Source organism: Sinocyclocheilus anshuiensis, unplaced genomic scaffold (genome assembly GCF_001515605.1).
Source record: "Sinocyclocheilus anshuiensis isolate Anshui unplaced genomic scaffold, SAMN03320099.WGS_v1.1 scaffold355, whole genome shotgun sequence".
NCBI classification, from domain to species: Eukaryota; Metazoa; Chordata; class Actinopteri; order Cypriniformes; family Cyprinidae; genus Sinocyclocheilus; species Sinocyclocheilus anshuiensis.
Genome location: NW_015549571.1, coordinates 1,495,390 through 1,511,353, shown reverse-complemented (window position 1 = coordinate 1,511,353; position 15,964 = coordinate 1,495,390). Strand labels below are relative to the sequence as shown.

Sequence of the window (15,964 nt, the reverse complement as noted above, 5' to 3'; positions counted from 1 at the left end):
TGGAAATTTCCCAAAAAAAAAAAAAAAAAAAAATCATCACTTACTCACCCTTATGCTGTTCCAAACCTGAATGCATTTCTTTTTTCTGTTGAATGTAAAAGAAGATATTTTGAAGTTTGCTGGTAGCCACTGACTGCCACAGTCTGGAATAATAATATGGAAGTCAATGGGAACCAGAAACTGTTTGTTTGCCCACATTCTTCAAAATATATTCTATCATTCTTCATCTCTTTAAGATTTATGTATTTGAATTGCATATACAATTTCCACCCAATTGTATTACACATTTTACACATTATTACACACAAACTAATGAACTTAATGTGATGCATATTTGTAAATCATACATTAATGAAATGAGTAAGAAACGGGTAAGATTTCTGTAATAGTACTAATAAACTGAATGTGTTTCAAATACACAATAACCAGGTTTATTCTGTTCCACAGCTAGCCATCTTTAACCATTTTCATACAGCGAAGAAATGGTAACCTGAAGTGGTAACATCTAATTTTTTCCCAAGTCAAAAGTATATTTTATTATGAATCAAGGAAACAATTAAGGTTGCAGGTTACCAGTTTACATGTACTTTTTTTTTTAAATTACATTTTAAAAAATTGCTTCACAATGAACAGATTTATGCTGATTCTACGCAATGTGGATTTTGAAAATATGATTATTTAAATTAAATGTAAATATACATAATAATATGCATTAAAAATACATCTTACCTGTTTCGTTTATGTATGACTGACAAATATTAGGTTTATTAGTTTATTTATAGTAAAACTGTGTAATGCAAATGAATGGACATTTTGGACACACCTTATTTTAATGTCCAATTCTCACTATTAACTAACTATTAGCTATGACTTTTGCCTCAATAAACTCTTAATTTGCTGCTTATTAATAGTTAAGGTAGTAGTTATGTTTAGGTATGGGGTGGATTAAGGAATCTAAAATATGGTCATGCAGAATAATAAGGCATTAATATGTGCTTTATAAACAGCCAATATGCTAGTAATATACATGCTAATAAGCAACTAGATAATAGTGAGAACTGGTCCTCAAAATAAAGTGTTACTGAACTTTTATATGCAATCAATGCATAAATCTTACATTTAAGCCTAAATATTTATTTAGTACAGATGCTGAGTTTCTGTTGATGCATTTGACCATCATCAAGTTTATTAAAGGTGAAAATATATGATTGTTTCCTTAATGGTGGTGCCGAATTTTGTGCTGCAAAAGTTGTGGTGTAAAAGTTAAGATGTGCATGTGCTGATGTGGGCTCATTTAATTGTGTGTAAAGGCAGCTACTGGAGGAGGAACAGAGCCGTGCTGGACTTGATTTATCCGTCACATGCTCTGCTCTCTGGAGCCATTAATGTGAACCGGGCCCGGATTTCGCTTGGCAGACTCTTGCACCTCCCCCACTTGTTATCGATCCTAGGATATTTAGGCTTGGTGCTCCAATAATGGGGAAAAAAAGGAGAAATCCTCAACAGTTCTAGAAAAGAAAGCATGCTTTGAAGACTGTGAGGTTATCCCACTGATTGAAGACAATTCACAATAGCTTGTAGAGTCTCTTTGTGGTTTTGTATATCCTGTATGTTTTATTTGCTGCCTGTGATTGATCATGACTGTAAGAGTGGTGTTCACCTTTGACCCCTCACTACAGTACAGCCTCAACACTGACTCGCCCCTGGTGACCGATGAATACCTAATGAAGAACTTTAAATGCGTTTTAATGTTTATTAAGCATTTATTAATGCATTCCACACAGAACCACAAAAGTCCTCTTTAATCATTTGTATAGTAATACATGTCAGTCTGCTTTACAGTCCAGTGTAGCTCAATTTTGACTTGAACACACAAAACATACATGGGATGATATTCATAGCTGTCATTTCATCAGAGGCGGAGGAGCAGAGCAAAATTGCTGAACCAAGTAAACAGGCAAGCATATAAATGTTGGTACCTTTTAAAAGTGTTAGCTTTGTTTGCTACTTAAAGGTTTATGAGGTACTTAAATAGGTATATTATCAGTCATGCTTTGCTCTATTCTATTAAGAATTCTTCTTGAGTAAAGATTTTAATCTAAATATTATTGCTATTTAGAATTTCCACCATTCCAAGTACATTTAGTGGGTAGATGTAGTGTGCAAATTAGGATGCAGTCATAGACACATTGGCAAACTTCATATAAATCATAGAAAAACAGCTACAAATTACAGAAATAAACCTGGTAACTGGTAACATAACACTTTTGCTTGTCTGTAAGCACCCAAACAGACACCATGGGAGGGGGCTGTCTGATTTGCAATTGTGTCATTCTCAAAATGTGGTGACAAATATGTCCCTTTTGGAATTCTATAACCAATGTTTATAAAATATTACTTTTTTTGTGCCTGGTGCCTAAAAATCTGTTGTCTACTTTATCAGGAACAGCACTTCTGTGACAGTTCATTTAAACTTAATTTCATGTCAGTAGTGTTATCAATGATAAAAACTAGAATTTTATAAAGAACTAGTGTAGAATTTTAAATTAAAGTACTTCCAACTTCAAAGGAAGAGGAGGTTGTTAAAATATTAGTGCTTTCCCCACCACACTGTAATGGAAATCAATTTACTTTTAAATTTTCACTTGGTTTACATGTGCAATCGCTCTTTTATTGTTTAATGCCCATGTGAATCATTTGTATCAGTATGCTTATTTAATGGCGTATTTTATCCATCCAAAACAAGAGAAAAGCTGGAGCACAGAGCTTCTAGGAACAGAATTCAGCCCACACCATTCGTAAACAACAAACTGAAAACACAGAGCATTAAATACACAGAAGATGAAGAACTGAACAAGGGACAGGTGAGCATAATCAATGAGAACGAATCATTAACTATGACAACAAATGGAAAGCAGAAATAAATGGCAGAAAGAGCTGAACTGAGACGTAACGATACTGTCTAATCACCGCATAAAGTTGAAAGAGAAATCTGAATTCTGTAAATCAGAGAGTCGACATTCTTGAGAATGACCCAGTTGCTATGAGACACGATTCTACGGTAATGTAATAGAATCTCTTTTTGTTACAGAATCCAAATCCCCCCCTCCAAAACACACACACACACACACACACACACACACACTCACACACAATGAAGGACAAATAAAAGAGGTTAAAAAACAGTTAACAGCAATTAGCTTTCCTACAACTGTTTTTAGATACCAGCACACCTTTTCGACTGAAAGAGTGTAATGCACTGATTGTCTGTGTTTTTGAGCTGAAGAGGGGTGTGAATAGAGAACGAGGTCGCTGTTCTTTATTGTTGTGACTACAATGCATGAAATCACAAATAACAGAATCCAATCTCATCCTTATCTGTCTCTTTTTTCTTTTCAAACTAGCAACTCTCTAAAAGACACACCAGAGTCTGAGAAATATCGAAAGCCGAATGAGAGCCATTCTAGTATGCCAAATTCGTGAGCTTTTTGATAAAACATTTATGGTGAAGTCAGTCCATTTGCAGGATTTCCAAACAGATGGATTTGTGGCCACCTTGGAGTCCAGATGAAATCATTATGTGTCATCATTAGTCACACTTTTGTTTCTCTGAATCCTTTCACATTAAACTAAGATTGAATATTAAAAATAAAAACAAAGCATTTTTAAAATCCTGCTGACTTTTTAAAACCAGCAGTGTCCCAAAACCCTCACACAGCTGTGAATGATCTGCTGTGGATGGACGCCAATCTTGTGTGGAATCAGCATGAATAGTCCTGAAACCGTAATGCAGCAGAGAGTGTCGATTTTATTATGACAACATGATTTAAAGGATCATATTCTGCTAACTCAACCATAAATACGCACAGCTTTGACATCAGCCGGTATGCCACCTGCTCCCTGCCTCATCTGGTTATTTGCATCTGATTGAACAACGTGTGTCAGCTGGTCTGCACTGCCTGGAGCAACAGATCTCACAAAACTGTTATGTGCATGACAAACTCAGTTGCATGGATTGAAAACTGTACATGAGTAAACCTCATAAAGTGGTGTCACCTATATGCTTTTATACATACATTAATCTACAGTAAGCATGGTGGGTCATGAAATTAATTACACAAAAATGTATTTTTTGACTGTGGACAAACGCATACACATTCAGTTAAAGTAACTTTGCATACTCACTTACTACACAGCACATTTAGGGTGCATGTTTTGAGTATGCATGCTTTTTCTAAATTAAACCCATGACTAGTCTTATGCTCCACCAGTTAATCATAGGAACCCATAACAAGTGTCTGCCAAATAAAAACTGCCCGAACTGTGATGTTAAGTTATAAAGTAAAGTCACACTGATTGAGACTGATCTTTAATGTAGCTCTTCAACTGCATGTGAACACATCCTCCTCTCTGTCTATGAATAGCTCACCTCACAAACCTCTGTTTGAATATTTACTCATCATACATATGCGGTCTGTCCTGACAAACTTGGTTAATGGTTTGTTCTCGTTCTGCAACTTGTTAAACATATCATAAGCTCAGGAACCACAAAGACTGAGATTCCCACCTGGAAAATACCCTGCAGGCCACCAGTCTGTGAAAACACTATCAAAACAAGGTCCTGTTACACATTTGCTATATGAAAATGAATATGAAAATTCAGCTGTGATTTTGTTAGCAGCTGAGTATTTGATGACTACATCTCAACACTGCTAACAACACTGTCAACCAGGCTCATTTCCAGCTTTTATGCTTGCTGATACAGATGCTGACCTCAGCATTTCAGAAAAGAACGCACTCTCAGATATGAGTCAACAGTGACACCACAGACTATTTTAAGCTGTATAGCAACTAACTGAAAGGTCCTTGCAAACACAACAAGGGCTATCAGCAGACTGGGTTAGACCGGAAAAACATGCTTGCTCTTTAGCAGAACGTAACCTCAATGCATCTGTATGAGCAAATGTATAACACTTAAAGGAATATTCTGGGTTCCATGACAAATTCAGCTCATTCGACAGCATTTGTTGCACACTTTTGATTACCTAAAAAAAAAAAAATAATAATAATAATAATTTTGACTCATCACTGTTTTTATTTTACAGTGAGGAACTTACAATGGACGTTTTTTTAAGGGCAGAAATGTAAAACGTATAATTTAATAAAAGCACATTAATTCATCTCTTAAAACTGCCAAGTTGTTTTGTGGTTTATGCCAGTACATTGTCAAAATGGCCACAAAGTTGTAGGCTACATTTTAATATAACTTTACACACAAAAGGTTAGTAAGTGATTTGATCATATTGTTTATCTCTTGTGGTTATGCTTTTGAAACAGTAAGGATTTTATGGCCCCATTTATTGCCATTAAGTGCTTCACTGTAAACCAGATTTTTATTCCTTTATTCATATTCTTATGAACCGAATTATTATTGTTGTTATATCCATTCTACTTTCTATTCATATGTGTATAGGCTATGTGAAGTTCACACAAACGACTGACTGTTGTGCAGTGGCATAGGCTATTTATATTAGCCTACCATACAAAATACTCAAACAAAACATTCAGTTTGACAAAGATATTCAAATATCATGCAATGTAACATGAAATAACATTTAGTTTATACGTATGCATATTAGGCTATGTAGACAAACGTTTTGTAAATCGTGCTAACTGTAAGTCGGTGCAGTAGGCCTACAAACGACAGAAATGTGCTGCTGCTCTTTTCATTGTGCGGAGAGCAGAGCCAGCTGCCGGCTCGCTGCTGTAACTGCTGTCAGGGTCCAAGTACATTTCTCAAAAATTGGAAGTGAAATGTGACAACATGCCCCGTAGGTGGGGTACATTGTAACATCTGAGGGGCATGTTGTAACATGGCCGCTTAAAATGTTATCTGATCTAATGAAAAAAATATATATATCAAGACAAACTAAAATATTTTGTCAATAAAATATTTTACTTTTTCAAATAAAATAATGGCGTTTTTTAAGAATGAAAGATAATCTGATTTTGCAGTTTGACACTGGGCACAAACCTACCGGGAGAAAGTCATATAATCGAATTCATATTCATGAGCCTCAGGATTAGAGGGATAAATTCGCTTCCTCTGGAGGTCACTACACTGGATGTGATCCTGCACACTGTCAGTAGAGGTGCTGTTGCTATTTAAATGACCTTTGGCAATCTGTTGCTGTGATGATTCAGATCTCTAAAAAGACATCAATATGGCGGAAAAGTCATTGGTAGTTGCCTCTCACATCAGCTTTCAAAGAGAGTTCAGACTCTGATCTGTTGCTTTGGACATATTGATCTGGTTTTTTATAAAGAATCACTGCATATTGTGTCCGATCGGATAGCTAAGATGATAAATTATGAAATCTGTGCATGTGTCAAAGAGACAGTTTTCTTCTGATTATTGCACATATTATTTGATTTCCATTTGTCATTTTATTTAGGCCTATGCTTTTTTATTTACTTTTTTAAAATTACTTTTTATGTTCTTAAATGTTTTCGTACATACAAAAGCCCTTTCAATAAATATTCGATGTGTAGCCTATTAAATGTGCTATGTAAAACACTTGTGTAAAATTAATGACACATGCAGCATTAAGATTCAAGGTAACATACTGTAACTTTTACTTGGCTTATAGTTGGAATGTATGAAACCCCCACAATTAAATATAATTTTTGATTATTTTATGCAGAACAATGTATTACATTTACACAAACAAATACGTAGGGTCACTGGATTATTGCTGACCGTTGTTGTTTATTGTTTTTAAATAGCTATGATAGTTCCATTTATTTCACTAAAATCTATCTATCTATCTATCTATCTATCTATCTATCTATCTATCTATCTATCTATCTATCTATCTATCCTCCCAGCCACCCACCCACCCATCCATCCATCCATCCATCCACCCATCCATCCATATCTATCTATCCTCCCACCCACCCATCCATATCTATCTATCTATCTATCTATCTATCTATCTATCGACAAATCTATTTATCTCAGTTACATTTCTAGTTTCAGCAACAATAACGCCACTGTTATTTATTTATTTGGTTTTTATTTGGCTTATAAATGCCTGTATACCCTATACGTAAAATAGTGAGTGAGTGAATGAGTGCAATAATGAAACCAGTGACTTGTGTAAATTGGATGCTGCCAGCAGGTTAGCATTGGCGTAAACTGGAGGATTAGGGACACAATGGACTGCCCTTTATTTTACTGTCGATCTACTTCTTTCACTACTTTATTTAGCCAGATACTCTTGATCAATGTCAAAAGCATTTGTCTAAAATGATAAGATGCTTTATTTTTAGAATGAGGTTTAATAGGACAACAGCAGTAAACTCAGAAAAATGTGGTAGGCTATTTTCACCGACAGGTGTCGCAGCAGGTCAGGATGCCATGCATACCATGCAGAAAAGAGCTGTTCCTTAGTGTAGTTTAAGACATAAACAAATCCCAAGTCTTAAGTCTAATTGCTGGGTTGAAATCATCTCTCTATTTTAAGAAGAAACATTGTATTTAACATTGAGTATTTGCTTTCCAGGCAGTGCGGCAATTTGGTTTTGCGCGTTAAAGGCAACCTATCATCAGTAAAAGTAATTCAAACGCAGCCAACTGTGCGCGTTGGTTTGAACGTTTAATAATAAAACAACAAACGTTATATGGATTCACAGAAGAAGTCCATGTATTCAGAATATAGACCAATGCGTGAAATATGAATTAAGGTTTCATGACGGTTTTAATTTGTGCACGCTGTTAATGTTAGCCTACGTTACGCATTATGCAGGCTATACAAATATATTTGTCAATGTTTTTAAAGAAAGAACTATGAAGTGTGTTTTCAGAGTACACAGAGTATTGCAGTTAACCATCACCATGAGCATGCATTTGTGAGCAGTGTGTATCCTGCATTCATTGGCTGCTTCACGCGCACAAGTTCATCCTCCCCCGTGACGCACGATAAATGTCCGTCCTCACGCATCTCTGCTGACAGACAATCACAGTTCTGCTTTGCGTCGCGTCTGCGTTTGTATCCCTCCAAAGTGGAGTGCAACACCACTCAAGGTTTGCGCTTTAGGAGAGATTTTATGGGTTCGCTCATTCGTCGGACTTGCATTGAAGTATGTTTGCGTTATAAAAAACATGACTGCAGTTTTTGACAGCCTCAGTACAGATATGCATTCAAACCAGATTACCTCCAGCAGTTACCACAGTCTGCACAAATCCCAGGAATCACCGACTCTTCCGGTCTCCACCGCTACCGACAGCAGCTACTATAACAATAACCAGCAGGCTGGGCTATGCGCAGGCTCTCCATACGGCCAGATCAGCTCTTACCAGTACCAGAACAACAGCATGAACAGCGTCCAGTACGACACCAAATCATATGAGCTGGGCTTCGGCAACGCGTTTGGCCCCTACGGCGCGTACGGCTCCTGCTCCTCACCAACGCCTGCGGATGCTGGTAAATATCTCTGTCTTGCTCACTTTGCGTTCTAACTTATGGTCACAATTGGCATTAAAATTGTAATGTTAGCCTATGTGTTTGCATAATGACTGAGCAATAGTCGGCTAAAGAACAGCGTTTAATGCAATGCATAAATCATTATTTCGATGAGATTCCTTTAATTGCGCATTCTGTTGTGATTAATAGGCCTAATAATATCTGAAACCTAAAACCTTTATTTAGGTTTTATTTTTGTTGTAGAGTGACAATGAAGTGTTTCAGACGTATTTACAACTACGTTTGTTTGTTTGTTTGTTTTCTCCCCCAGAAAAAGAGGAAAGTGAACCTGAAATTCGAATGGTTAATGGAAAACCAAAGAAAGTCCGAAAACCTCGTACTATTTACTCGAGTTTCCAGATGGCGGCCCTGCTGAGGAGGTTTCAGAAGACTCAGTATCTGGCCTTGCCGGAGAGAGCTGAGCTAGCCGCTTCTCTGGGCCTCACGCAAACACAGGTACGCATAGACGCTTTCGAAAACTTCCTCCAGCCAACAAATACGCCTCAAAAATATTTTTGTTTGATGCAATAAAATGCTAATTAATTTCTGACCTAAGAAAATAGGGATTTAATAATAATAACAACAATAATAATAATAGACACCTTATTCCCGTCCTTTAATTTGATAACAAACAGTGATCAAAACAGTTACAACATTTGAAATGATTACTGTATACACAGAGGTAATATTAAAAATATTATTCAGATTATCTAACAGCAGTTCCATTAGGTGTACAATGCTGCTCGAGATACTGAGTTGTCGTGGTTTTTTCCAGGTTAAAATCTGGTTCCAGAATCGTCGTTCGAAGTTCAAGAAGTTGTGGAAACGTGGAGAAATCCCACCCGAGCAGCATGTGGGCCCCAGTGAGTCTCCACCTCAGCCCTCGCCGCCTCTCAGCGCATCCTGGGACTTCGCGCACAGCCAGAGAATGAGTGCTGTTCACACGGGTTTATCCCAGAGCAGCAGCCCCCCGAGCACATCTACCGCTTCCTTTCTGACCAACTACCCCTGGTACTCATCCACGAGCCATCTACAGCCGCCACATCACCACAACACAACTGTCAGCGCCGGGACCATATTTTGACTCGACAGACTCTACACAACAACTGGGGACTTCATTTAGTGAACTTGCATCAAATGACTTTTAGGCCTGTTTTCCAGTTGATCATTGCCAGTGCGTTTTGGGCGTAACACTGTTTCTTTTCATGCAATTCGTCAACAAGCAGACACTATAGAATCAAACATATAGGCTACAATTATTTTTGTATTTATTTATTTTGTTCTATGGGTGGAAACCAGTTGTTCGGTGAACTACTATTATCCAAAGCCTAGAGAACTCACGCGGATATTAATGGAGTGAATATTGCAGCAGGGTGTATAAGAGCACATGTAGCACAACCTGAAGCTGTTCGGTGCCTTTTGAAAATAACTTATCTGTCTCTTTCCACCGTAAATGTGTTTCATGCGCCTGTCTTTGATTTGTTTTTAGACTTTTTGTTCGTTTTATATGTAGTGCGTAAGGTAAGTTGGAAATCTGGAGTCCGTCTCTGTATGTGTTCCACCGCGTATATTTAATAATGTTGTCATTCGTATATCATATAGGGTTCTCACTGTATTAAATACTATGGACAAAACACTAATGAAAAACACTCGTAAGCTACTGATTGTCCTAAAGTCATGTTAATATGTAAAAGGATATTTTCTCTGGAGTACTTTGATTTAGGCTATTTATTTTCAAAACCGAATGAACATTTCTGCCACTATAATGATTCAGACTTATTTAAATAAAACCTTCCATGTTAATGCATTTTATATGTATCTATTCATTGGGGATTTCGAATGTAGTTTTTTTTCTCTCTCTCTCTTTGGTTCACTGTTGGTATGGGTTTTATGTTTTTTTTCGCAGATCTGTCCACGCCTTCTTCTTTTTGCTACGGCGCCAGTTGAGTCTCTAGTCTTTAATAAGCCTGACTGGAGACGCGACGCAACGTCTTGTAAATGTTTCCCACAAAACCCACAAATCTTTTGTTGACTAACGTGACAGGTGTGTCTAGCTTACTCTGTAATAAGTAGGTCCAGAGAGTTTACGCAACATTTTTTGGGGGGGTTGGAAAATTGCATGAACACGGTTCTTCTTTAAATTCACTATAGGCACTATAGTCTGACTTTTTTCTTACATTTTCGGATACATAAAACTTCAGGACAAAGGCTCGAGGAGCCCGACAGAAGCGCCTCGGGCTGGGAATGAGCGCGCAAACACGCCCCGGCATGAAGGCGTTCTGCTGGGTTCAGACTCTCTGGAGTCAGAGCTCTGTGCTCCAGACATTTTATGAAGTCAGCGCAGCCAAAAAGGCAGGCTCACAAATGCCCCGAGCTAAACAATGTGGAAACATTTCTCACAACTTCCACCAGCCCACGCACAATACAAGGCCTTTGTAACAGGGACTTGACTGCCGTGTAGCCTACATTAATTTTCCACGCCATATAACAAAGGAAAACTTTTTTTTTTTTTTTTGTTTAGAGGCTTGGTAGAAAATAAAATGCCGAATTCCGTGCAGAGGATTTGAGTAATGCGTCATGCTGAAACCGATGCATGCGCATTTAAATGCATCATTTCAAACAAACAAATAACCGACAAAACTAAAAGTGTTAATTACTTAAATAAAATTGGAAGTAAAATCAACCCGTTGTCAAAGCAAAAGCATGCAACATTTTAAACTCCTAAAATCAAGTAGAAAAACGAAGATGTTTTTAATGTTATTATAACATAACCGTGAACTAATTTATTACAGTGCAGGCCTATGCTATTTATTAATTATGTATGAGAAGTGTCACAGCTAGTTCACTTCTCAAATTAAAAGATAGGCCTAAATGCTTGCCCTAATATCCGTTGTTCTTTTTGAAATAATATAAGTAACACGGGTTGCTTTTGGTGTTACACGAATCTGTTTATTTGAGGGTTCAAAAGCTATAAAGCAGACGCATGTAATGAGGATGTGTCCTGTCAGTGATTGCCACATTACAAGATGTTATGGTGTCGCCCCGGGCTGAGAGAGACTACGCCCGTATTGAAATGTGCCCTGCAGAGATCCACAAGATCCAGACTTTATCCGTTCAACAGTATAAACACGACGGGAAACGGGAATGCCGTGTTTAACCAATAGCGCTCGGCTTCCTTTAGAGCGCCTTTCCGTAAAGGCCTCAGTAACGGTTTACCCACGCCGCGCGTCCCTTGAGACCAGCTCTTGGGAAGGTTTAAAGCGATCAAGAACAATGAAACTGGCCTATCACATCAAGTGCAGCGCACCAGTCCTCCGAGCAAAATGGATCACGTTAACCCATATTCCAAACGCAGGGCAAGCCAGACGCTTATAACCACATGCACCAGCGGGCTTTGCGCCGGTTCTGTCAGCCTGTATTTTTGCATCTGGCAAACATGGCCATAGTCCGTGTTAACACTGATTAGGTCTCTCAACTCAGGTGGTTCAACGTGGACAAGTGTCACATCTTGCAAATGCAAACGAATGTAAAATTGTATTGGAGCTGTCTGCAAGCGCATGCCTCTGCGTGCCTTTCTCTCTGAAAGATTAGCAATGCTGTGGTTTTAGACACTTCCGGAATCCTGTAGACAACTTGAAAAATGCCATACCCCATCCCTAATTTATACTCTGATCTGTAATTTTATCCACAATTGCTCCAGTTGAGCATTCTGGCTCCCCGATCTGAAAGCCTGCAATTACTATATAATTCTTCGCAATTTTAGATGTCCTAATATGGACTGTAATTTTTGTGCAAGACAATTTCCAGCTATTTCAAGCATCAGCATTGTCAAAGTTGTATGTACATAATAAATGGTAATATCAATGCATAGTTTTTAGCATAACATCTTGACTCCGCGATAATTATATCCGTTTGGAGCCTACGCAAAATTAGCCTGAATTGCATGGTAACTGCTGCTTTAAATTTTTAAAAATTACTCATAATTTTCCCAAAGATTACCAAGATCTCGAGTGCACAATGTCATCAGCGTAATGAGGAGTAAACATTTATGCTAATAATCAGCAATTTTTTCCATCAGCTATAAAGAGGGAAAATAAAGCAGGATTTTTCATTCCTGCTCGGAGAGCGTCTGTCAGCTCTGAGCCCAGCTAGAGGAGGCAGATTTGGGGACCCAAAGAGCCGAACCTATGCCATGACTGCTGGATGCTCTTTTCAAATTCTTCTGCTTCTCTCAAGACTGATAGGCACCTTAGAGCTACTATAGACGACCTGCCAATCTTTGCGTTCTCGTTTATTGCAGATTAAGGTAAGAAGGATGCGCATTCATTTTACACACATTTTATTAACTTGTTTTTTTTTTTTTTTTGCACACGTTATTATGAGGTATTATAATAAGTCAAACAATGTGAAATGCGCGCTTTGCATCTAAAGATAATTAGATGAAAATAGTATTTTGAAATTTTGGTATGTAGCATTACTGGAGCATCTAAGACGTATAAATATCGCCGGAGCATTCTTCAAAATGTAACAATAATAGAAACGTCGTCACTAAGCGAATAATACTGTTGGCTAATTTGAACGAATTTGGTGGCTAAAAACGCTGGAAAATCTTATTCGGTTATGTGGAGAAGCTACACCATGTGCTGCTTTGAATCAGACTAGAGTGGTGTACCTCATTAATAAAGCTGTCTGAAATTGCGAGATAGTTTGTCTATAGAATCCAGTCGAAAATAAAGCAGCCCTTGTTCTATAATTTCACCTCTGCCTTCATCACTCCGACATTGTGCTTTTGCTCATTTTGATCCCTCTTCCCATTGACAAATCTCTCGGTATACACCTGCAAGCAATTTGCCAGCCTTACTTATAACTACCGCTGCGCACCTATTTCACTCTCTCTTTTTTCCTTTTCTTTTCTCCCCCATCGCACAGCAAATTTTCTTTCAGTGCGCTATCTCTTTTGTTAACAAAAGATTCCACGTGCGAAATAAAATTGCTCATAATTATCCCGTAGATGGGAAGCTGCATTAGAATAAGTAAGGAGGGAATGACTGTAATTATGTCTGGTTTGATGGGCCCGGCGCGTAATCAAGAGGAGAATAGAGTGAAATAACGCTGACCCTCTCTGCTCCACAGCTGCATGTCGGAGAAAGAGACAGAACAACGCGGCTTCTTCTTCTTTTCTTCCTTCCCAAGAGTTGTGTTTGGAATATTTTTTAGGAAAAAAATGAGATATTTTACATTTATATGTGTGTAACACTCGTCAAATGTGCGGTACAAGTTGTTGCATTGATTCATATCAGTATGAGCCCATCTTTAACAAATGTTAATCGAGAAAATAGGCGTTTTTTATCCGTATTCTGAAAATTAGCTAGACGGCTGGAAATTCCCGAGAGAAGAATAAACAGAGGAGTGCCATTCACTCTGGAAACCGGTGAAATGGACACAGCATCAAAAGCATAAAACGAATTAATAAACATTGTGATCTATAACCTGATACCACGGCAGAGACTGCAAAGAATAATAATAATAGGACTACTAGTCAACAATAACATTTATATATATATATATTAATCTGGAGTCGCATTAATGAAGTCAGAGAGAACTGCTGGCGCATTGAGCTTGTGATCAGAGCGCGCGGGGCCATTTCCTTTTTAAAGACCACACATGAAGAGTGTCAAAATTAGTCACAATAATTGCTGCACCCCCAGCACCTACTGCAATGGTAAGAACTCAATACTCAAACAGCAGATGCAAGGCCAACCGAATTCACAGTATTTCTAATATCTTAGTTTCTCTTTATATATATTTTAGGATGCAGAATGTATTCAAATCGTATTGTTCAAATCCAATTTTAGACCCTACATCTTTATCATTATTCATTTAATAAATAATAATAATAATTAAACAAGTAAATTAAATTATTAAGAATAGAATCGAACGAATATAGGCCTATCCACGAAAGAACAAAATAATAGCTAACTGGATATTCTATTCTATTATTGCTTGCCGGCATCTATCTGCATCAGAATGTTCTTCAAATGCGCAGTTAAAGCATCAGCCCCAAACAAAAGACACTTTGAACATGTCATTCTTTACCTATCTGCATCTGCCCCCCTCCCAGCCCCAGTCTTTCTTCATCTGCCCCTCTATGAGCGGCACCTGCCCGATTATTCACTTAACACACGGCCTTCAAAAGCAACCACACAAGCGCAGAAAAGAGCTTATAGCGGCTAAACGAAAGTGAAAAGAAACAAGTGCCCTTATTGTCGGAGGAATTACTGTGTTACAGAAACCACCACAAGATTAATCGGTGGTTCAGATTGCAATGAAAAGCTAGAGGTGTCGTTTTAAAAAAAAAAAAGAAGACACAAAACGGCCAAATTGAGCAAGAAGAATATGAAGATTTTTGTAAATTATTTTATGCTAATTTAATATCTGTACGGGCTCAAATGGCTAAAATATATATTTTTTTATTATTATTAATCAAAATGCTTTTTTATTTTGTTTGAAAAGCGCGGTATCTGTAGACAACAAATCGTTTTGGGTATTGAAACAAGTTGGCTAAATATTGAGATAGGCCTATTTATTTACAAAACAAGTTTGATTTTTGCATTAGTTCAGTTGTGTCATCAGTTACCTGAGTTTCATTCATTTTCTTTTTTTGGCAAAGCAATAAACGTTGCGATGACATTTTGTAACTTCTTTCATTTTACTGTTCGAGTTTACACATTATACAAGACTCCATGAAACAAAAACAATAAATTAATGTGACCGGTAACTATTTTTTCAATGTGAAACGGAAAGACACATGAATTTGAATCAACATAATCACGTTCAGATCCTTTTGCACAAATTATTCAGCACACAACGAAAACGATTATTTCTGTACATTAGAGCTGTCAACACTTCCCATCTAACGGTGATGATAGACGCGTTTATCTGCACTCCGCTTCTCTTTGTAGGATCCCCAAAAAACACTCAGCTTTACAAACTGGGCTCAGATCCGAGGGAAGTGTTTCTATTTTATAGTGCAGCCTCACATCATAATTTAAAGAACATTTATTTTAAATAAAACATACAAACAGATAAAAAACAAAAACAGAATTCTAAATAAGTTATATTTAAATAAACACAAAACGCCATACATACAAAATAACTTTGTTTAAAGATTTCTTTGTACCCTTTAAAATGGGGAAAATCTCGAGACGTTCATACTTGCTCACGGTGTGATTTATCCCAGTTTCTACACGTTCACCGCGCCACGGCGAAGCCTGAAGCGACTGTATGAGCTTTTGGAAAAAAGCGCATTTCTCACTCACAGCCCAGCACTTTGCTGTGGATGGACAAACCGGTAATTCCAATTTTCTTACGGAAAATTACAAATTTGAAGAAAATGAAATACATTTCTGGCTAGGTTAAGTTTCATGATTTTTTTTTAC

General features: G+C 37.5%; 1 protein-coding gene across 1 annotated transcript; it reads left to right on the top strand.

Moving 5' to 3' along the window:
* Window positions 1-8,035: 8,035 nt before the first annotated feature.
* LOC107657372 (homeobox protein Dlx2a) lies at window positions 8,036-10,280 on the top strand. The gene is made up of 3 exons (XM_016445418.1): window positions 8,036-8,486; window positions 8,797-8,981; window positions 9,301-10,280. Exons 1-3 carry the CDS (start codon window positions 8,165-8,167, stop codon window positions 9,607-9,609), a joined length of 816 nt encoding a protein of 271 aa, XP_016300904.1. The 5' UTR covers window positions 8,036-8,164; the 3' UTR covers window positions 9,610-10,280.
* The last annotated feature ends 5,684 nt before the right edge of the window (window positions 10,281-15,964 follow it).

Excerpts from the sequence above, each read along its gene's own strand:
- LOC107657372 (XM_016445418.1), top strand. The coding sequence starts at position 8,165 with ATGACTGCAGTTTTTGACAGCCTCAGTACAGATATGCATTCAAACCAG. Across the intron at positions 8,487-8,796 it reads ACCAACGCCTGCGGATGCTG|AAAAAGAGGAAAGTGAACCT; the intron begins GTAAATATCTCT and ends TTTCTCCCCCAG. Across the intron at positions 8,982-9,300 it reads TGGGCCTCACGCAAACACAG|GTTAAAATCTGGTTCCAGAA; the intron begins GTACGCATAGAC and ends GGTTTTTTCCAG.